The sequence below is a fragment of the Rhinolophus sinicus genome, chromosome 2, assembly GCF_057876585.1.
Source record: "Rhinolophus sinicus isolate RSI-liver-muscle chromosome 2, RSI-T2T, whole genome shotgun sequence".
Classification (NCBI taxonomy): domain Eukaryota; kingdom Metazoa; phylum Chordata; class Mammalia; order Chiroptera; family Rhinolophidae; genus Rhinolophus; species Rhinolophus sinicus.
Genome location: NC_142502.1, coordinates 20,653,207 through 20,677,366, shown reverse-complemented (window position 1 = coordinate 20,677,366; position 24,160 = coordinate 20,653,207). Strand labels below are relative to the sequence as shown.

At 36.6% G+C, this 24,160-nt stretch overlaps 1 protein-coding gene across 7 annotated transcripts in view; it reads left to right on the top strand.

Annotated features, from left to right (window-relative positions):
- Positions 1-7,241, top strand: part of ADGRG6 (adhesion G protein-coupled receptor G6) — a 134,250-nt gene extending 127,009 nt beyond the window's left edge. For 4 of the 7 annotated variants that reach the window (XM_019756635.3, XM_019756631.3, XM_019756632.3 and 1 more), the window contains one exon: positions 4,290-4,605. In XM_019756635.3, the coding sequence (XP_019612194.3) occupies positions 4,290-4,468 (179 nt within the window). In that variant the 3' untranslated portion in view covers positions 4,469-4,605. Of the gene's footprint in view, positions 1-1,860; positions 1,907-4,289 lie in introns of all 7 variants that reach the window. The other 3 variants (XM_019756637.3, XM_074333641.2, XM_019756636.3) reach the window with 2 other exon arrangements.
- Positions 7,242-24,160: the final 16,919 nt, after the last annotated feature.

The window sequence follows — 24,160 nt, the reverse complement described above, 5'->3', positions numbered from 1 at the left end:
ACCAAAATTTAATCTACGTAGCCATAATAACATTAAATCTGAATAGTACTGTAACTTCATTTGATTCAAAACTTAGTTTTCTTAAAAAAAGTATAGTGTTTTATTTAACAAGTTATATGTGTTTTAACAATATAGAAATTGAGTTGTGGAGTATTTCAGCATAGTATGAAAGTTACATGGCAATTTGGCATGGGAACAGGAAGGAAGTAACACCATCCATGATGTACGTTACATTTAAGACTTAAGTCTTTGATCACTGGAAGTATTATTGGCAGTTGTTTAAGTACTGATTAAATATGAAAGACTAGAGAGCATTCCATTTGGAAAGTGATACATGATGGTGAGAAACGCCGTATCTTTGTTGATTTCCTATATCTTCATATTGACAATGACCACACGTTCTGATACTGAGCATGCTTGAAAACAATCCTGAAGAAAATGTGAAAATACTCTTTTGCAGTACTTGATAGCCAGTAAATGGTGTAAAAAGGTGGCATCTTTTAATAATTTCAAAGGAGAATAACAGAATTGCTACTTTTAAATACTAATTAAACCTCAAGCAAACAGCTATCAATACATAACACTTTCTTCATCACAGATGCTTCTAAAAGAATGATGGAAATAACTTTTAAATTTTGAATTTGTTTAGCTACTGAACATAACCAGCAGTGAATGGCACAGAAAAAATTCATCCTTGGCATTTTTCAAGTAGGGAGAGTGTTGTGTGATGTGTAAAGGTGCACATTATAAACACTTGAATTTCAGATGACCCATATGTTCATTTAAATCCTTTCACAAGTCCCTGCTTGTACCACTGTCTGTGTCCCTGTCCCTCCACTGAAGTGGCCTCTGCCTGGGATTCAAGATAACACAGTGGGAAAATGTTTGAGTGTACAGAGAGTTTGTTAATTCCAAAATCAATTAAAGAAGGATCTGAAACACCTTAAGACTTTCTTGGAGTCAAGGATATTTTGGGACTCTAACAAAAGTTATGGACTCTCTTCCTTCCAGAATAAGTTGCAGCCTTTGAGTCCTGTATACAAACAATTTTGCCTAAAATTGAGAGGTCTGTGCACCCCTGCTTGAAATACCTGTGTAAGAAAATGAATAAACGGTGTTATCTGAGATAGCCTGAGATAGATTATTCTACTTAATTGGTAGTTTCCTGGCACAAAATATCTTTCATTTATAACGAATGAATTCTTCACTTTATTTAGTCAACCTTAAAATTAGAGACTCATGTTGCTTCCCCTTCTAAAATACAAATAGTTAATGCATTATAAGTTGGTTATGAATGAATAGGAATTAGACCAACTGAATTCTTTTGCTCTTAACACAGCTGAGAATAGCTCGTTTGACGAAATGCTACTATTAAAAGAGGAGAGAAGATAACAAGGTAGACAATTTGGAATATGGGGCATTTGGGAAGCATTATTGAAATATTTGAAAGTGTTAAGGATCATGGGGAAACCCAACCAAAAGATAAAAGGAAATACAGAAATGGAGGTACCAAAGAAAAACTTTAATGTTTCAAAATGTGGTGGTTTTTTTTGTTTTGTTTTGTTTTTTAAGAATCATTAATGTTTTTCTGTTTCCCGTAATAAAACTCTTGGGGTTAAGTGGGTTCTTGTCAACTAGCATATGGATATAGTCAGCTATATGATACTACTTCTATGATATAATAAATTCTGGTTTCCCATCAACTGACACACAAATGGCCTTCTGCTACCTAGCCAGTTCTCAGTGGGACTGCTGGTGTATTGGGTCACTTAGAGTATGCAAAGAGTCACTGCAAATGATGGATATCTAGTTGGTTTATATCTTGGAATTGATCTAGAAATTCATATGTTTATGGTATAGATAATGTCTTCTAAGAGCATTCCTTCAACAAAAGTGGATCATTCAGGTAAATTTTTATTCCTTTTTGAATGCATGAATTTTTTGCAAGGTAATAAGAGAATATTTGCATGGATTAAACTAAGATTCTTGCTGCATCAGCAAAATTGCTTGTTCTTTACAACACTTCTCAGCTAGCACAATGACATTCCTACATCGAGCTAGAATTTCTGAAATTTCAAATGGTCGTGTGCTGTGCTGGCTCTTCTCTGCATGGGGGTGTCTGCAAGCCGCTCCTTCTAAGAAATGTACCATGCTCAGGAGTTAGTACGTCACATATCAGGTAAAATAATGGGAGGGGGGGAAGGCAGTATTTGAGAGGTTTGTTAGAAAGGAATGAAGTAAAATTCTTTACTCTTCCACTGCTCTTTTGAATTACTGGATATATCATGGTACATTCATAGAAGTCATACAAGAGAAATTGTCATTCTAAGCCTGCTTTTTGAGGATTTTTATCTGCTTGAAATTTCAGCATAGGTAAAATAATAGTTCATTTCCCTAGCCCCTGGTTTTCAAACTTACAGCTATAATCAACATCTATATTGCTCATAATGTATAATCTAACCAGAGGACTGGGAATAGCATCTATATATTGAAATACAGCCCTTGCTCAGAATTTTACTTTATTAGTCTGTGAAGACTCAGAAATTTGGGTCACATATTAAGAATGGAACTGGTCAAAATCTCTAAAAAGTATATGCCCCTGGACGTTGTCAATGAAGCAGAATGATTATATCCTTGAAGTTTCTTTGAGGATGTGTAGTTTTCTAAAAATATCAAGCACAAATTGTTCGTTATTGAGCCTTAAGTCAATAGAAAAATCCCCAACAGAAAACCAATGGCTAGTGAATATATGAACTGAAGGAAAGCCCAGAATCAGTCAGCTTGCTGAGAGCTGAATGGGAGGGGCCTTTATACAGTGAACGCCCTGAGCCTTTTTCTCACCAATCCTGGGTCATCAACATTCTGCCATGCTTCAGTCTGCCCCTTCTTCCCATAAGCCATCTATTCACTCTTACTGCCTTTAGTGTGGGATGAAAACAGCATTTCCTGTTTCAACCTTCATTTAAGTGTGTGTTCCAACACAAGATAACAGTTGAGCAATTTGATTCATTTTCAAAGATAACAGATACAGGGATGATAGCATTTTACCAATTATTGAAGGATTTTTAATGTTGGGTCACATGCTGGGTCCAGTTGACTCAAAATATAAAATGGCTGGAGTGAGTATTCCAATTCTGGAGCAATGATTCCAGAAGCAGTATTTCGTGATAGAGTGTTTGCCTCTTCCACGGTAAGTAGGGAAGATACAACTGTAGGAAACTGAGTACTTAGTAGAAGGTCGTATTTGCTCCTTCATCAGTGTGAAATCTCTGTGGTTAATTTTAAGGTAGAATTTTTCTCCAAAATGTATTGGGAGAGCCAAATACAAGATACTCATAGAGTACATGAAGATAGACATATGCGTTTGTAGACAATAGAGCTTAAGTGAGTTTCAGCGCACTATCTGAGCCAATTTTAGAAATTTTTGGTTCTAAGGAAGTAATATTTAAATATATGATTTTGAGAAATTTGGAACAAAAATATATTAGCAGTCCTTTGTTATTATCAATTGCTCTGATATTATTGCTATATAACATCATTGCTGCATAACGGTGTATAACATCATTCTGAGACTGTAGTACAGTTAATAAGAATATGTACTTAAAATAGTTTTGATAAAGATAAGCTAGGTTTATGTAATGAAAAATAATAAAAGATGCCTTTTTTCTATACTCCAGTCATTTCACAAGGTAAAACCATGGGAAAATGTGTTCAAAAGAGCCTTTTATGTTTATTTTCATTCATTTTTATTCTCCAAAATCCTTTAAATTGCTTTTTATAAAAATCTTTATGAAAAATGTCAATCATATATAAAGTAGATGAGATTGTATAATGAATCCTTTGTACCTCTCAACTCATAGCCACCTACTCATTTTTCTCTACCTGTATTATTTTCAAAACATCTCAGACATCATTCTTCCATAAATATTTCAGCATCTTTTAATTCACTTGTTATATAATCTGTCACTTTTTTTTTGAGTCTTTTGCCACATTTATTGAGGCAATTCTCTGATTATTTTATTCATCGACTCTGAATAATGCCACTTACAAGAATATTTCTTAAAACAAACCCCTCCTAGAAGGCAAACTAACACTCCTTTATACATAGAAATGCACTTTGAAGATGAAAAACATGAAATTGTTGTGCTGCCTATTACCTAACCTAAGAAAAAAACAGAGCTTCATTTCCTCTGTGTACACCCGTGTGCAAAATATAGTGTCAGTATGGCGGCCCTTAGGCATGTCACCGGCAATTCTTGCAGACTAATTTCTTGTATCATTTCTTGCAGACAATGCTTCCACTGACAAGTCCTCATCAAAACTGACCCATGCTGATGGAGAGCAAACATCAATCATCCCTGTTCATCAGGTCATTGATAAGGTCAAGGGTTATTGCAATGCTCATTCAGATAACTTCTATAAAAATATTATCATGTCAGACACCTTCAGCCACAGCACGAAGTTTTAATGCCTTTGATATAAGAGCGAGGAATCAGTCTGCAGAAATGTGAAGATGTACAAGAAGTGAAAACTGACTAGCAGATGTAAGTGTGCCGTTACCTAGGTAACTGCATATATATATATATGGAATGTATTTTGGTAAGAAGGCTTTTGTGAAATTCAAAATCTGTCTTTTCAGTGTATTTCTTCCGTTGGGAAGTGTCCACCATCACTGAAACTTCAGTACTGACAGCAAAGTGACTCAGTAGCCACAGGGAATATGCTTTTTTAAAAATACATAATTGAATCAGACTAATCAGAACTCGGGGGAGACGTTTTAGAGAACAAGGAAGAAGCAGAGCTACGGACAAACCCTAATTTAGAGCTTATTTACACCCCACCCAATAATTAGGTTTGGATATGGCCATTTTCCTCCTCACCTTTCTCAACAGTCAAAAGTATACTAATATTTATAAACTATTTTGTATGCCCACAAGTCCCATCTCATTACTAGTTTCTATGAATGCAGTAGCATTTCCTCATTTTCAGTAAAATTTCAACCACAGATACAAAAGAATGTTTAATGTCTGACCCAAAGATTCTAAAGGAATTTTTTCACATGACACCAAATGTTTAACTTTTAAAACCATAACATGCTTAAGAAAGATAGAATTCCCCAAATTTGGACCTAGTTAATATGAGGCCATGTGAATTTCTACTATTTCACTTACTCAAGACACAAGGCTTAAGTATCATCATTAATTATAATTTAATCCCATACATTTGAATTAACTTTAGTATTGATGTTCCATTAATGTGGACCTCCCACTAGTTGTTGAGGAATGAATCTCTTACCTCTGCTTTTGCTCCTCTACTGAATATTGAGCCCACGGGCTTATGGGAGGAATGAAAATTTCCATTAGTCCTGCTCTGCACAGGAGTCTCTCCCTTTTAGGAAATACAACCATTGAGACTCTCTGGTCCTGTCCTTGCTCTGCAGACTTGAAGACATTTCCAATGGCTTAAATGAAAAGCCTCTTCCCCTTTTAAGAGTTTTGTTCCAAGGAATATAAACTGAGACTTGTGGGTGACTTATCATAATCAAAATAATTTATAAACATGTGAGTCTACAATTGCTAGTCTAAAAATTATTTGTACATAAGTCCTCTGATTATAAGAGCCAGAGGAGGTCTGGCAAGATAGATTGTGTGTTATTTATGGATTAGGTTTCTGCATACAAGTCATGCATAATATTAAGCAGCTTACCTAACTTTCAAACTATCCTGAATAATATACTTGCTAGGGAATGTGTAGGAGACAACATTTTAATTGTTCTTAAATGATGGAGTTGTATCCAGTTTCTTAGAAATCCGTCTTAGTACATGCTGTACCCTTACATTTACTCTGGGTTATCTGGGAAGCATCAGGTTCTGGGAGGTGGCAGCCTAAGTGATGAGAAGAAACATTCTGGAGCCAATCTGCTTAAAGGCAGAAGCCAGAACTGAGCACCGGGCCTTTCCCTCTGCTCAGAAAGCAGGTAACTCCTGGTTTGAGATATAGGAGAAGTTTCAGGATATGCAGCCACCAAGGGGCCCTTTACCTTCTGCTGATCTTCAGTCATGAAGCTATTTGCCAGACTTGAATGGGTGACAAGATAATGCGGTAGTGGGTTTTTATTACTGTTCCATTGCAGTAGCGTGGAGCATTGTCCTGGGAGACCTGAGCACTGCCCAGTGCGGCTTTCCCAGGGAAGGGGTGTATATAGTAGGAAGGAGAGTAAATCTTAAGGTCACTAGGATTCTCAACAATAGAGCCAAATCTTTCCTGTAGGCGTATATTAACAGGCTGCTTCTTCCAGCAGAGGTTACATATAGATGAAAATTAATCTCAGTCACTGAATCTACATATACTTTCCCCCAAGCCTGAGAGATTCATGATAGAATTTAATTAGCTTTCTACTGGGAGGTTTCTACCTAAAACGCTTATTGAGTTAATAGTAATTAAGAAATAGCTTCAAAAATGGCTTTGATTTCTACTCATATTTATCTAGATCTGGGAAAACCTTTTTTTCCCCCATATTTGCCAACAATGTCAGCTCCACTTTAGAAATTTCCAGGAATGAAGTAAGGAAATATTTAGAAACAGATGAATAGAAATGGATTTAAAAGACTGAGCCAAATTCTACCCTCAGTTCTAAGGACACAGTTCTCGCCTTTGTTTAGCCCCCTCAGAACAGAAGTACAGGAACTTAGCTGTGGAGTCAAAATTTAGTTTAGCTTAACTTTGAGGATAATATTAATTCAGACTCTCTGGGTTTTGTTTTTACTTCTTTTTGTCTCTCTCTCTCTCTCTCTCTCTCTCTCTCTCTCTCTCTCTCTCTCTCTTTTTTTTTTTTTTTTAACTACATTGTGTTAGAGTCTTAGCCTAGGATCCTGAGATGTTTTCCGTTCTTGTCACCATTACTTGTACTGTAAAGCTTTTCTTTGTCCATTGTCAGCATAGACTCTTTTGTACATATTTATTTATTTGTGTTTATAAATGTCAGCTTGTTTTATATCTTAGCTTTCTTTCGCCTAGCTTTGTTATTTTAATTAACTTTCTGTTGGAAAGACTGTATATATTTTTTTCTAAATACTTTGTGAAATAGTTTTCTATAGCAATATCTTTGAACATGATGAATAAAAGTGACTGTGAGTGCAAATTAAAATTAGTAGTAAGAAGCTACTATGGCTGATTTGCCATTTTACTTCAATGGAAAATGTTTTTCAAATAAATACTTATGTTGTTTGTGTTCCAAATTATTCAATTCCTTTATGAGTAAATGTTTTTATTCCTGACTCTTAAATAGGAAAAGATTATTTGACAACTGGAAAATAACCTGCCACCAATTAAGCTAGTGACATAAGCTACTTTGCCAAAACACTAAGAATGAATGTGTTACAAAGATCCAGTATACTGGAGATTAATGCATTTTGAAGTTCTTAGATTTTCTTAAGATGACTGATGTGATGCCAAGCTCTGTGACAGATTAAAAGTAATGTAGGTTTCTTTTTTGGGAAGTCCTCAGCATCCCGAAAAGGGAACCTAATCAGTAATATTATGTAAAAGTTAGGTCCTGGGATGTTTTCTCACATTTACAGTTGCTGTTTTCATTGTGGGAGGCTTAGAAAATGACAGCCTTTAGCCAATTTCACTTGTGTGATTAGAACAGAACCTCCCCACTTCCTTTTGCTGTGGTTATTTAGGATAACTCTTCTCTGCAGAAAGCCAAGGCCCCATTTGGCTCACAGCCCTACTCAGTGCTAAACTGTGAGGCGTGTTGGCTGGTCACTGTGAAATCAGGTCTTCTGAGCCAATGTTCACAACTCCTGGCCAAGCCATGTTAAGAAAACAGGCAAGAAGTTGCTTAAGATTCATCTGCAAGCAGGTTACTTCAGAAAGCTTAACGTAGATGGGAAACACTTGATTTGCAGGCTGACCTGTGTTTGTAGTATTTTGAAATCTGAAGGAATTGGGCTTTATAAATACACTGTTTTGGAAGCACTTCTGTGTTTTCAATTGAATAACATTCTACTTTTCTCATCTAAAAGCATTGAATTTCTCTCTCCCTTTCTCCCTCCCTTCCTCTCCCTTTCTCTCTCCTCTCCTCCAACTTTCCTACTTTTCTCAGGTCTTCCCTTTTTTCCTCCCTTCCTCCTTTCCTCCTTCTCTTTTCATTTTAAGGAAGAATACTTAGAGCAACAGTTTTCTTTTTCTGCTTCCCTAGAGAAAAATAAGAATAAATGTGAAATATTCAAACGTTTGCATTTATAATCTATAGCCTGTCCAAAACAATGGGGTGAAATGACATATTTTATTACCACAGGCAGCTTCAGTCTAAACTAAGTAAATTGGATCTGATAAAAAAAAGAAGAAAAAAATTGAATCTATAAACATGTTTAGGTGCCAGATACTTTTTTGCTATCTCTTGTAATTTTTACCATAATTCTACTTGGGGGGGGGGCGGTATTGTTATTTCAATCTTCCATGGGGGGAAACTGGTGGTTAAAGATGGTAAATGGTAAATAACTTGCTTGTGGCCACAGAAAAAGTAAGAGGAAGATTCAAACCTAAGACCACTGGACTTTGTGTTTTCTATGTCAGAGGCCCCCTTCAAAGAATCTGTACCCTCCTAGGGATGGTAATCCAAGGACGAGATCAATGTCATGAAATTCCAATGAAAACTTCCAGAACTTCAGACGAAAGCTCTGAACTAGCAAAAACGTCAGTGAGGATTTGGCCTTTGAAGTTTTGATAGCTGCTGATAGGCCTCTCTTGGGAGTAAGGAAAATCATTCCAGGCATGGAGGTTGGAAAGTCCAGGGCGGTGAGTGGAACATAGTTGAGGTTTGCTTGATTGCAGGGTGTGTGGGAGAAGCCAAGAGCAGAGCACCAGTGTAAGAGCCCAGTGTCTGCCTGGGGGAGATGTACTTATCAGCAGGCCCAAGGGAGGCACACAGGCTCTAGGCAGGGAGGGAACAGAATCCTAGCTGGAAGGTGACTGTAGAAAGATAGAAGGCAGAGCAACTGGACTCGGAGAAGAGTGAGGAGGCTATTGGAGAAGATGAGAGAACAGCAAGGCAACTTGAGGAACAATGTCTGGGGATCACAGGTCTCAAAAGAGTGATGATGCCGGCCTGCCACAAGGCTTTCAAAGCAGCGGCAAGCCCACCTTTTTGTAGATGCTAATTCCCTGTCCTCTACCTTTCCAAAATAAAAAAACAAAGTGAAACTGCTCTGTCAAGAAATGTGGTGAAAGGGGGCAATAGAGCAGGTACACTAGTTCAAAGGAGTATAAACATTAAGGAAGGGTGTCTTACGGAATTTCATTTTTTGTTCTATGAACAGAATACCATATTTGAAGGAGGAAAAAAAAAGAAAAGAAAAAAGGCAGCAGAAGAGAGTGGTGGTTTATATGGCAGGGTCCTGATAGAAAGGATGATGAGATCCACACGTGGCGTTGACCCTGGCAAAGAGAAGGCGCGTAACTTCCTTCTGAGGTGAAAAAGCAGATTATTAGATGAGACGAGGGATAAAGGGGCAGATAGTGAAGAAAGCTTATGGAGTTTTCTGATTTTTAAGTTAAGATAATTAGAGGCTCATTTCATATGCTGGGTATGATAAGGGAAGTGGTATTGGGATGGGGATCTGAGTAAAATTTAAAAGATATGAAACAACCTTACAGGGAGTGCAAATCCTCGGCTAAATTAAACAAATTAATAAGTGGTATTTGCCCTTAGAGTAGCTTTTACAAGTATATTCCACCAAATCATCTCATTAAAGTATTTTTATTTGGTGTGTTTTGAAAAACGAGTTCATTTCAAGGTTATAACCAAATGCTTTATAGTCTAGTCTCAAAATTTATTGATCAGGGATTTATTTTAAACATTTGTGAACAACTGGATGTTGACTCATTTCAGACATACTTTGAAATCTTTTGAACCTTTTTTAAATTACATATTCTGGTTGACTTATTTTCATTCTGAATTAATTAAAATAATGTGTATAAATTCAAGATGTCAATGAGAATTAAGTATTTGATGGTCACAGTAAATATATTGTCCTATTGATACTTGCAGTGTCTAGTTATACTCTGAGAAAATTACAAAATAAATAGAGTTTACATACTCCAGGAGCAAGAGAAAGACCTCTAAAGCACTGCGGTATTTCCCTGTTTCATTGTCCCGAAGCTCAATCAATCAAGTGTATTAAATAACTAAGATCCGATACTAAGTGATGGGGGTTGCAAAATAAAACACGGAACCTTCCTACAAGGAGTGCACTGTCCAGAAGGACTGACAGACCTGACACATTTCAAACTATTTTAACTCGAAGAATAATTGGTTTATCTGTAAAGACCTGAAATGTAATCGTTACTGCTAAATTAGAGCTAATGCATTATTTCTCATAACACTTAACAGCAATAAATATTAAATACCTACAATGTCTAGAGCACTTAAACTTGACAAACTTTATAGTGTTACTGTTTTTTTTGTTGTTTAGTTTTGTTTTTTATTTCATATGTGTATGTTTTTTCTGCTGAATGATGTTAATATTAAGGTCCAATGCACTGGATTATGTTTGTTCATCATTTGCATAGGCAATAGCATAGCGCTAGCCACGTAAGAGGTGTTTGGGTAGTATTTATGAAATTAAATAGAAATTTGTATGTAATTTAGCTGGTTCATTTGCATTTTGTTTTGGAAAAGTTTATCTCCAAGTACCTTGGATTTTGGTAGGTTTGCAAGAACATGGACTAGAAGTACAAAGCAAAGGGAAAAGAAACAGCATTTTGATATTCAAGACCCTGTATGATATCTTATGTGATTCAGGAAAGTGGGACAAAAGGACATCAGTTTGATATTAACTCTAATCCTTTTTAATGGTTTTGGAAAAGGAACTAAGTTCAACTCCAGTCTGAGATGAGTAAGTACTTAAACTTGTTTCTGAGCAATTATCTTGGGAACTTTTTTGCGGCTCAGACTGGCTGCAGTATTAGGGAACGTAATGTAAGAGCACAAAGGGCTTGGAGCCGAACAGCCACGTGTGTAGCCAGACTTTGGAGAATCTGGGACAAGGAATGTTGGTTTTGGACATCAAGCAGTCATTTTATTTGCGATGCTATAGTTTGTTTTGTTTTTTAAGGCTGTATTTTTTTTAGAGAAGTTTTCGGGTTCACGGCAAAACTGAGAGGAAGAGATTTCCCATATACCCGGTTCCCTGCTCCCACTCACTCACAGCCCCCCCCCATTACTCACCTCCTGCCGAGAACAGTACATTCATTACAATCGATGAACCTACATTGACACATCATTATCACCCTAAGTCCAGAATTTATGGTAAGGTTCACTTTTGATGTGGTAAGTCCTGTGGGTTTGAACAAAAGTGTGATGGTATCTATCCATTTTTATAGTATCATACGGAGTATTTTCACTGCCCTAAAAATTCTCTGTGCCTACTTATTCCTCCCTCTCCCCCCAACCCCTGGCAACCACTGACTTCTTACTGTCTCCATAATTTAACTTTTTCCAGAATGTCATGTAATTGGAATCATACATTATGTAGCCTTTTCAGATTGGCTTCTTTCACTTAGTAATATGTGTTTAAGACTCCTGTATGTCTTTTTATGGCTCGATAGCGCATTCATTTTAGTGCTGAATAATATCCCATTGTCTGGATGGACCACAGTTCAGCCATTTGCCTGCTGAGGACATCTTGGTTGCTTTCAAGTTTTGGCAATTATGAATAACGCTACTATAAACATCCATGTGCAGGTTTTGGGGTGGAGGTAAGTTCTTAACTACTTTGGGTAAATACCAAGGAACATGATGGCTGGAGTATATTTAGTTTTGTTTAAGAAACTACCAGATGGTATTCCAAAGTGGTGATGCTGTAGTGTTTCATCTTTGCTTGTTTCTCCATATCTGCAGCAGACTTGCTTCCTCTCTAAGACCTGTCTTTTCTGTGACCTCACAGCTTTGTTTTATGTGCAGTCTGAAGTTACTATGGTACCAGGTCTGGCCTCAGCTCTAAACATGAACTTACAGTTCCAATTCTCAATACCATATAACCGTGGTTTCAATATCTCTTTGTTTAAATTCTTGAGAAAGAGCCTCTGATTGACACAGTTTTATTCAAGTGTGCATACCTTATCCAAGAACACTTGGTATGCCTATGGCTGCACAAGTCACCCATCCACAGAAACTGTGGAGGGGGAAGGGGCAAACTTGCTAATTCAGACAGGATTCAGTTAGAACAATCAGATTACCAAAAAAAAAAATGATTCATCAAAGAATGTTAGCTCATTGTGCCATGTTGGGTCATCCAGGAGGCCGAATGGATTTAGACATGCAAGCAATTTATTAGGAATAATACTTGTGAAAGATAAAGGAGAGAGGGAGCAGGAGTAGGCAAGGAGAACCTGCAGGAGTCACACCTGTGAACGGAGAGTCTGAAGGAGGAGGGTTGGGTAGGAAGAGCCTCCAGTGCAGCACAGCTTGAGTAAGGCTTGGCAGCCCAGCAGGGCGCTCCCGCGCACAGATCGCTCATGGAAGAGGGCTGTGTTGAGTAGACACAGCCAGGCCTGCTGCTCCCACCCTGCTCAGCTGTTGGCTGGGGCTGCTTAGGAGAGACCGTCCTCAGCTGGAAGCCTGGAGCAGATCTTGAAGATTCTGCATCTGGAGGCCGTTAGCTGACTCCCGTAGTTGGAGCAAGTTCTCTTCTGAGAGATCCAAGTGGCGTACCCCATGGCCACCGCCCCATATTCACAAAACTCCAGGATGGCTCGAGAGGCTGCTTTGCAGGCTGTGCAACAGGAGCGATACCCACTCGCCCTGCTGGATTGATCCCAGGCGCCGTCCCTGGCTTCTGAGCACCAGACACTCATGAGCAGGACCTTCAGCCAGGGGTTTACAAAGAGAAGAGATTTCAATTAATAAAAAGTGGAGTTTAGTGATTCACTGTGACTATTAATTATTCATATTTTTCTCCAACTTTTACTGTGTAAAATCAAGAGATGTTTTTAGAAACTATACTGAATCGAGCACTTGAAAACTTTCTTTTCATTCATTTGGTAAATGTATCTGCTTCCTTGAATGTCTGTTAGGTTACTGAGAGAACAGTGGTAACTTGGCCAACAAAAACCCAGTATTTGGTAGACTCGCTTTGCATGAACTTCTGGTAAGCGTGTTTCTTTTCTGGTTAAACTGTAATTAAAGTCTGAGATCCCAACCAGCTTATTAGCCTGGTCCTATTTCTATCTGTCTAGCAGTTTCTACAAATGAGAAAACCATGTTACAGCTTGCAGTAAGGCAGGTGAACTCTGATACTGTTAACCAGTAGGGATAAGAACTAGAGAAAGAAGTTATATAGAATTATTATTGTTTAAGGTTTAGAAAGGTGAATTGATACCATTTTGCTAAAGGTGACTGTTCCTGCACTCTGAAGGAATCCAATGCAGCTACTAGAATGCAGGAGAAATGTCACTGGTTTAATTCGTAGGAAATATTTACTCTGCTAGTTACGGTTTGCGCTTTGTGACTTTAGTATGCCACCTGTCTGCTGAGGGCCTCAGTTTATCTGGTAAATAAAGGAGGCTGATTAAGTGCTAAAATATTTTCAGTACTAGAATTTTAGTTCCTTTAATTTCTTTAAGTATAAAAATTCTAGTATTTCCTTTTAAATACAGATTCCAGACACCTAAACACTAAATGTCCAACAAGACATCTGATCCTGTTCAATCTGAATTTTTCAAGAGAATAAATGTATTTTATGTCTTTTTATTTCCAAATCTAATGCTTTTTCTATACACTTACTTTAATATATTCAGGGCACTAATTAACTATTTTAAGGATAGAATTAGTAGGAAAATTCACTCGCAAATACAAAAGAGGAGACAGCCCCACAGGAAGGCAGTACTCGTTGTGAACATCAGACAAAACCCGTTTTCTTTCAGTCAATCTGTGGTATTAATGATCCCCCTCAACATGGGTACAAAAGTCTTATTTCTTCTCCCCAGCTGTGTTCCACCAATGTGCACAGTCCACAGGGGGAAAGAAGAAAGCAGAACAGTAGGAAATACAAAGGCAGCAAGCAAAACAGATTTGACAGTGGCCAAGAATTGTCCTCAGATGTGCAATACGGGATCTCTTGCTGGGAGATTGAAAAAGGCAAAACCGACAGATTCCATTTAATAAACACACAAGATGTGCCCCACAGCTCAGACGAGCATCTTTACCTTTCACCACTGGACACCTAGGCCAGGTTTGCATTCAAATTAGAGAAAGCCATGGGTATATAAATTATGGAGGGCAGGTCTTAGCACAGAACTCACTGCCAAAGATCCAAGAAGCACTTTAAAGAGGTAATATCTCGTGGGATTCCCTTCCCTAGGCCCGAGAGTCTCCTAGTTGTATCCAAAATGAGGTTACCAACATGACAATGGAAGATTATCTGTGGCAATGCAAATATGTGTGACAGAGCAAGAGGGATGCTTGAACAACTTGCAAGTCAATGCAGCTACTACATTAGTATCGTATTAAAAAAAAAGTAACAGATATATTTCTGCAAATAGAAATGATCAGTACCTTGATTACTTTAACTAGAAACAAATGAAAACCTGTATCTTCGAAATCAAAATTCTGGGTAGATAACTACATATATGTGAATGTGTATACACATACACATGGATTGTTTTCTGAGTGAAGTACTCAGAATTGTATAAAGGACATTTTCTTCTCAGGAACAATTCTCCAAACATAACAGTTAGAAGGTGTTTTACTAGACCTTTACCATGGTTATAGAAAAAGTTTGTAATTACAGAGTGTTGGCTTCCCCCACTCCCCCAATCCACAAAAGCTATAAGGGATTGCTAACATAGTTGTGGCTTTCATTCTTCCAAATAATTCCCAATTCACTTGGAATTCTTTTTTCCTTCAAAAGATCTCTTTTTTTTTTTGAACATTTGTTCTGCTATTTTTCATGGTCAGTGTTTATTCAATAAAAGCCCTTGAAGTTGAAGCACCCTCTCCCTAATACTCCAGTTAATTTTTTCCCCATATCTCACTTAGCCTGGATGGGAATGAAAGTGGCACTGAAGAGCCCAGAGTCACAGTGAGAGAGCAGGTATTTCATGGTCTATCCTGGTTTTCAATCACCTCTTTCACATCCACCAATCTAACCAGCATGAGTGACTTGGGAGTCACTAGGCACTTCCTGAAAGAATTCCGATATGCAAAGCCTTGCTTTCTTTATATAGTCACAACAAAACAGCAGGGCAAGTCCACTTGTACCCTAACCCCTCCCTCTTTCTAAATTCTTGTTAGCACAAACCTCTGGAAGTCGAGCGTCGGGGTGGGCAGGGATCCAGAATCTAATGTTTCCTGCATGATAATAGTGTTATTTCCTAAAATTCATGGAAATGAGCTGTTAAGTTTCATGAAACATTCCTTCTCTTAAAAATTACTCCATATTGTTTAGGCAAATGAACACGGTCTCCTCAAGGGCCTGGAAGGAAAATGGAGTCCCTATGTGTTTCCTTCACAGAGAAGAAAGCAACTCTAGACTTGAACTGAGATTACTGCCTTCTCTCTTGAACCCTGAACCTCAAATCTAGAGATAACCAGGTGGTATCTTCTTAAAAGGATGATCAGTTCACTGGGTCAGCAGACTAGTTTTAATATGATATGGGGGCCATAAAGCTCATTTAGTTCAGTGGCTGCTTTGAGTATACATAGATATATGTGTATGTGTCTGTGTGTGTATATGCTTATATGTCATATACTATATAACATGTAACAATCCTGATTATTCAGTGTTCTCCAGAGAAACAAAACCAACAGGATGTGTGTATATACCATAGTGAGATTTATTTCAAGGAAATTGACTTATGTGATTTGGCAAGTCCAAAATCTGATGGCATCAGCCAGCAGGGTGGAGACTCAGGGAAGAGTTGCAGTTTGAGTCCAAAGGCAGTCTGCTGGCTGATTTCCTTCTTACTGGGGCATTTGGGAGGGTGTGTGTGTCAGTCTTTGTTCTATTAAGGGCCTACAGACACGGCTTACTGGATGAGGCCCACCTACATTTTAAGAGGTAATCTGCTTTACTCAAAATCCACTGATTTAGAAGTTACTCAGGTGAATAAGATACAGGGATTAAGAAGTACAAATTTCCAGTTATAAAAACAATCATGGGGATATAAAGTATAGCACAGAGAATATAGTCAGTAATATTGTAGTGACTACATATGGTGTCACATGGGTACTAGACTTATTGGGATGACCACATCATAAATTATATAAATGTCTAATCACTATGTTGTACACCTGAAACTAATATAATATTGCATGTCAACTGGAATTCAAAATTTTTTTAAATGCTTAAATATAAAAAAAATTAAACATTAAAAAACAAACAAATGTTCATGGCATTCAAAAAACACCTTCACTGAAACACCCAGAATAACATTTAAGCAATTATCTGGGCACTGGGCCCAGCCAAGTTGACCCATAAAACTAATTATCACCATTACATTAACAGAGGGACTATGTACCAGATGCTTTTTGCAAGATGGAATGATGTTAATCACTTCATGTGTTTCTTGACACATGGGGTTAGGACATTTTCAGAAGGTAAGAATTTTAGCAATTCCTGGAGTTTAAAAGGGATAATGCTTGTTCATATCTTTGGAAACTGGAAAAGGCTAACATAATGGGAACGGAAGGAGGTCATAGGGCCCTGCCACTAACTCCCAACTTCTCTGGATTCTATTTTTTTATACTATCTTTGCCTTCATTTGAGCTACAAGGTATTCTCCAAAAGTCCAGGAAAAGGATATAAAAACATCATTAATTTCAAATAAAAACGTTAATAATATCTACGATTCTTTCTGTCCCCTAAATGTGATTTCCTTAATTCAGAAGAGAAGAGTACGATGTTGTGGAAACAGCAAAAGATTTGCTCTTCAGAAATACGTTCTGTGGTCCCAGCCATCACTTACTGGGAAATAGCTTAATTTTTCCAAGCCTCAGTTTTCTCCTCTCTAAAGTGGGATGATTCTGATGATGTTCACTCACTCACTCGATTGTAAAGATCAGTGGAGATAAAATATGTGAAAGTATTTTGTAAATGATCAAGCATTATGGTCTTGATTAGTGTAACCAGTTTTCCATTAAGTCAAATTCTCTGAGTTATAGAATCCTGGGCCCCATTCATAGTCACAGCTCTCTTACCATGACTGTGGAAATTGTGATTACTAAAGAAGGCATCTCTTGTGTCTACATGAGGTTACTACCTTATCACACAGGAATGTGACCTTCAACTCAGTAGGGGGGACTTCTACCTAGTGAGTCTGTGGCCCTAGCAAATGCACTGTCTCCTTTTTTGGAGATGCTGATATATTTTGGAATATGCTGAATTTCATATCGGTGAATCCTTCAGCTTCAGTAATGCTTTCCTCCTACAGTACAGCCAGTCATCTCTGCATGTGTTGCAACACTCCCAGAAAATTATTAGGTACACCTCTGTCTTGCCTGGATGAAACTAGGAACAGAAATGTGAATTTTCAGGCTTTGTTGCTCCTGACAAAAACAAATGTCAGCGAGGCCAGTGACAATCTTGGGTTTTCAAAGCCCAGGCTCTCTCTGTGTAAACATAGAATCTCTGTGACATTCTACAGATGTTGCCATCTGGTTAGTGGAAAAACCCTAGGTGCACAGTGTCTCCACAGTTTATGATACGTTTCTGTCAGAATACTGGTTTCTAGCTGGGCTGAAGTTCTCTGAATCTTACGAGGATTTCCTTTTCACCATCGCTAGTCTATCAGAAATGTTTCAGTCTTACTGTCATCTATCCGTGGCGTTTTCATGACTTCAATAAGATTCATTACCATAGTCTATCCTGACCGTGTCTCAAAATATTTGTAAACTAGATTATTAGAATAATAATAATAATAAATTATCTATTTCCTGCATGTAAATTTTCTATTAATTTGCAAAATTACCCACATTCCCCTCAGTTCCCACAGCAAACATATATACCATATGGCGTATAAAGTATTAAGAATTCGTAAAACGTAATATTACTGATTTATCAGCTTGCCTGGAGAACTATTTTGCATTCCTTTATTTGTTTTTTTCTACTGAATTTGTAAAGCTATATAGTCTAAAATTCATTCAACAAAATTTCCCTGAGTATACTATGTGGCATGTACACCAAACCATCATACACACCGCATCCTGATTAAGTTTCCTAAATTTAAGTTCTGGCTGTATCACACTTAACCCCTCCCCACTCTTGTCTACTAACTTGGGTCTAAAGTCTTTTCCATAGAATTCTAGGCTTTCCATAGTACTTGGATTCCATGACCCAAATGAGCTGTTTCCCCAAATAAGTCCTACCCCTTTCCTCCCATAGACAGGGCACACTGTTATCTCTACTTTGAAATATTTTCTCTTATGCTCCAGCCATTTCAAATGGTCCCCATTTTAAATGCCTCCTATAACATGAAGTATCTCCTATCATCAAGCAAACACCATTTTTCCATCCATAAAATACCCATCGCCTTTTTTTGTCCTTTTCATTTCCCTCTATGCAGTAGTCATTTGTGAGATTTTCTAGTCGCCTCTGTCAAGATTGTCAGCTTGTCTAAGGCAGGAACGGTGTCTTAACCATGCATTCATTCAATGTCCATTTCAGGAGCGTATCATATTTCTTAAAGGATATGAACAGGCGATATGGAGCCTACTACCTAGGTGTGGAATCTGGTTATGCCTAAGATAGACATAAGTTTATTTTACAAAAGGAAGTTTTGTATAAGGGTAAGCTATTAATAGTTGCACCAGAATATTATGCATAAATTGACTGTCCTAAGCACATCCAGACATGGTAAATTACTTAATCTAGACCTTGGTTTTCTCCTCTGGAAAAATAAAAGTGCTTTTATCATACAGTTAAATGAGCATTAATTGAATAAATATGTGTGAAGTACTCAAGACAGTTCCTGCTTCCATGATTATTATTGTTGTTATTACTGATATAATTGTGTACTAAGTGCTGTTTATAATTGTGTACTAAGTCAAGCAGATAAAATATGGGCCCTGCACCCAAGGAGCTTATAGTCCAGAAAAGAGACAGGTGTGAACACAAGTAGGTACCATCAAGTGTTAGCAGTGTTGAGGTAAACATGTGTACAGAGGTGTAACAGCCCCAATGTCAGCAGGTAAGACCAGACTGTAAACGGCAGTCAAGTCAAAATATTTGCCTCCTTAAAGTGGGGAAATAGGTAAAAATAATTTTTAAGATTTCTTGGTGTCCTCACACTTTCAAGATTTATACAATTCTATTTTAGTGAAAAGTCTGTCTGATCTTAATATGTATGAGTAGATTTTTTTTTTCTGGGAAGGATAAAAGGAAACGATGCAAGGTCAGCAGTGGGGCTAAGTATTATTTAATTGTGAGTAAAATGTTTCTATGACTCAAATCTACTGCATGAGAACAACAGGAGAAGTAGAAAAGGGGAAAACAGATTTCCGATTGGGGAGTGATCAGGAAAGGCTTCAGGTAGGATGTTCTTCTCTGAAATGGGTCTTGAAATGTGACCTTGTGTCCTGCAGTGTTACTTAAGTCACTTACGAGTTTTAGTAGCTATTTCATGGATTCTATTGGATTTTCTATACACATAACCACCTAGGAAAAAAGGTAATTTTAATTCTTCCGTTCCAATCTGGATGACTTTTATTTCTTCTGGTTTTATTGCACAGACTCCAATGTTGAGTAGAATTAGTAACCAAGGTGGGTTTTATTTTAGACAATCATTTTACTGTTATGTAAGCAGAATAAAGTAGAAAAGGCATATGGTCATCCTGTTAAGATACAGAAAAGTGTTTTTGATCATGAACACCTGTTGGCAAACTAGGAATAAATGGAAACTTAACTAACCTGATAAAGATATCTACAAAAAAAACTATATATATATATATATATATATATATATATATATATATATATATATATATATATATATATCAGACTTAATATTGAAATATTAAAACTTGCCCTACATTTGGGAACAAGATGAGAAGGCAGGCTAACAATACATTTATTCAATAGGTCTTACCAGGACAATAACCAAGAAAAAAACAAATTGTAAGGATTAAAAAGGAAAAAAAACACGTGTAATCATGTATAGAGAATGATTCTATACATAGAAGATCTAAAAGAGTTATAAATGAGTTATTAGAAAAAGTTAAAAAATTTAATAAGGTTACTAGGTAAAATTTCAAATAAATTCAAGCATTTCTACATGTTTTTATGTATTTCTATGTATATAAGTATTTTATGTATTTCTATATATAAGCAATAAGTTATATAAAAATAAAATTACAAAAAAGTGCCATTTGCAATAGCATAAAAATCTTATAGAGGAAAATGTGCAAGATCTTTACAATGAAAAATATAAAGCATTATTAAGGAAAAAATGAAGATGACGTGAATAAAATTAAAATACATATTAATAGACTTAAAAAGTCAATGATATAAAAATATCAATTCTCCTTAAATTGATATACAGGTATATATTCAATTCAATCCTATTTAAAACCCCAGAGGACTTTCGTTTTTTTTGTGTGTAGAAATTAACAAGCTAATACTAAATGTTTAATGAAAAAATAAAGGGCCAGGAGAAACTAAGGTAATCTTAAAGATCTATGTTGGAAGACTTACATTGTCACATATCAAGATTTATTATAAAGCTACAGTAATTAAGACAAGGTGATAATGACATGGAGATTTAACAAATACAGATATAAAATACTCCACATATAGACCCACATATTTATTATGGTGTTTTGATTTATGACAACACTAACAGCTTATGGAGTATAGTTTTTTCAATAAACAATGTATAGAACGTTCAAAAGAATTATCACCTATTCTCCTCAAACTCTTCCAAAAAATCCAGAGGGAGGGAAGACTCCCAAACACTTTTTACGAAGCCACTATCACCCTGATCCCAAAATCAGACAAAGACACCACAAAAAAAGAAAACTACAGGCTGATATCGCTAATGAACATAGATGCAAAAATCCTCAACAAAATACTAGCGAACAGAATTCAGCAATACATTAAAAAGATCATACACCATGATCAAGTGGGATTCATCCCTGGTATGCAAGGGTGGTTCAACATCTGCAAATCAATTAATGTGATACACCACATTAACAAAATGAAAAATAAAAACCACATGATCATATCAATAGACGCAGAAAAAGCGTTTGATAAAATTCAGCAGCCATTCATGATAAAAACCCTTAAGAAAGTGGGAATAGAGGGATCATATCTCAACATAATAAAGGCCATATATGAAAAACCCACAGCTAACATCATACTCAATGGGGAAAAGCTAAAACCATTCCCCTTAAGATCAGGAACAAGGCAATGTTGCCCACTTTCTCCACTTCTATTCAACATAGTGCTGGAAGTTCTAGCCACAGCAATCAGACAAGAAAAAGAAATAAAAGGCATCCAAATCGGTAAGGAGGAAGTAAAACTGTCATTATATGCAGATGATATGATACTATATTTAGAGAACCCTAAAGACTCCACCAAGAAACTATTAGAACTGATAGATGAATTTAGTAAAGTAGCAGGATACAAAATTAATACTCAGAAATCAGTTGCATTTGTATATACTAATAATAAAACATCAGAAGGAGAAATTAAAAACGCAATTCCATTTACAAGTGCTCCAAAGACTATAAAATACCTGGGAATAAATTTAACCAAAGAAGTAAAAGATCTGTACTCAGAAAATTATTAGACACTGAAGAAAGAAATGAAAGCAGATACAAATAGATGGAAACACATACCATGTTCATGGATAGGAAGAATTAATATAGTTAAAATGTCCATACTGACTAAGGCAATATACATATTCAACGTGATTCCTATCAAACTACCAACGACGTTTTTCACAGAAATAGAACATATAATCCTAAAATTTATATGGAACTATAAAAGACCCTGGATAGCCTCAGCAATCTTGGGAAATAAGAACAAAATGGGAGGTATAACGATACCTGACATCAAATTATACTACAAGGCTATAGTAATCAAAACAGCATGGTACTGGCATAAAAACAGACCCATAGATCAATGGAACAGAATAGAGAGTCCAGAAATAAATCCATGCCTATATGGCCATTTAATCTATGACAATGGAAGCAAGAATGTATGGTGGGGTAAAGACAGTCTATTCAATAAATGGTGCTGGGAAACCTGGACAGACACATGCAAAAAGATGAAACTGGATCACCTCCTTACACCATATACAAAAATAAATTCAAAATGGCTTAAAGATTTAAATGTAAGATCTGAAACCATAAAATTCCTAGAAGAAAATATAGGAAGAAACTTCACAGACATTACCCGGAGTAAGATTTTTACTGATATATCCCCTCGCGCGAAGGAAGTAAGAGAAAAAATAAATATGTGGGATTACATCAAACTAAAAAGCTTTTTCACAGCAAAGGAAACCATCAATAAAACAAAAAGGGATCCTACTGAATGGGAAAAGATATTTGCCAATGATATATCTGATAAGGGGTTAATATCACAAATTTATAAAAAACTCACTCAACTCCAAAAAAACAACCCAATTAAAAAATGGGCAGAGGACATGAAGAGACATTTTTCTAAAAAGGACATACAGATGGCAAACAGACACATGAAGAAATGTTCAACCTCACTAACCATCAGAGAAATGCAAATAACCACAATGAGATACCACCTCACCCCAGTCAGGATGGCTATCATCAATAAATCAACAAACAACAAGTGCTGGCGTGGATGTGGAGAAAAGGGAACGCTGGTGCACTGTTGGTGGGAATGCAGATTGGTGCAGCCACTATGGAAAACAGTTTGGAGGTATCTCAAAAATCTGAAAATGGAACTACCTTATGATCCAACAATCCCACTCCTAGGTATCTATCCGGAGAAATCCAAAACTCCAATTCAAAAATCTTTATGCACTCTTATGTTTATTGCAGCACTATACACAATAGCCAAGACCTGGAAACAACCGAAATGCCCATCGGTAGATGACTGGATTAAGAAACTGTGATACATTTATACAATGGAGTATTACACAGCCATAAAGAAGAAAGAAATCTTACCATTTGCAACAACATGGATGGACCTAGAGAACATTATGTTAAGTGAAATAAGTCAGACAGAGAAAGACAAATACCATATGATCTCACTTATATGCGGAATCTAAAAAAAAGAATACGTGAATGAACTAATCAGAGACAGTTTTGGAAACATGGAGGAAAAACTGAGGGTTGCTAGAGGGGCGGGGGGGTGGGGATAAGGGGAAGGTGAGAGTTTTAGAAAATAGTCGGTAACCACAAGATGACCACAGGGTTTTGAAAATTAATTTGGGGAACGTACAGAGGGATAGTGGATGGGGGCAGGGGGGTTCACACAGTGTGAGGGATATAAATGAGAAACATCTAAGTTTTGCTTTGTCTTGTGCACCTGAAACTAATAATAAAAAATAAATAAATAAATAAGTAAATAAATAAATAATGTATAGTCAACTGGACACCCATATGGAAAAAATAAAATTTGTCTCCTACTGCACACAAAAAAATCAAATCTAGGTGACTGGTAAATCGAAATGAAAAAAAGGTAAAACAATACAAATTTTATACAATAACATGCAAGACAATCTTTATGACCTTGGGGTAGGTACATATTTCTTAAGCAGACCACACAAAAATATTGCTAAATTTTTGTTCTTTTGCTTTAAATTGAGGACTTCTGTTCATCAAAAACACCTTTTAAGAGACTGAAAATGCACATTATAAAAAAATTGATATCATATATCCTGCAAAAAATTCACGTTCAGAATATTGTTTAAATTCCTACATTAAAAAAAAAGCCAGGTTACCTAACAGAAAACTGGCCCGAAAACTTAAACAGGAACTTCACAAAACGAAAATTAAATTCACACTGAGATATACAGCACAACCCCCAAAATGACTAAAATGAACAAACTGTCAATATCAAAAGAACCTAGAACTCGTATATTCTTGATAGGAAATCATTATTCAATAGGGAAAATGAAGAAATTACAGCTACAAAGCTCAAAAACAATGTTGAGTGAAAGAAACTAGACAGAAAAT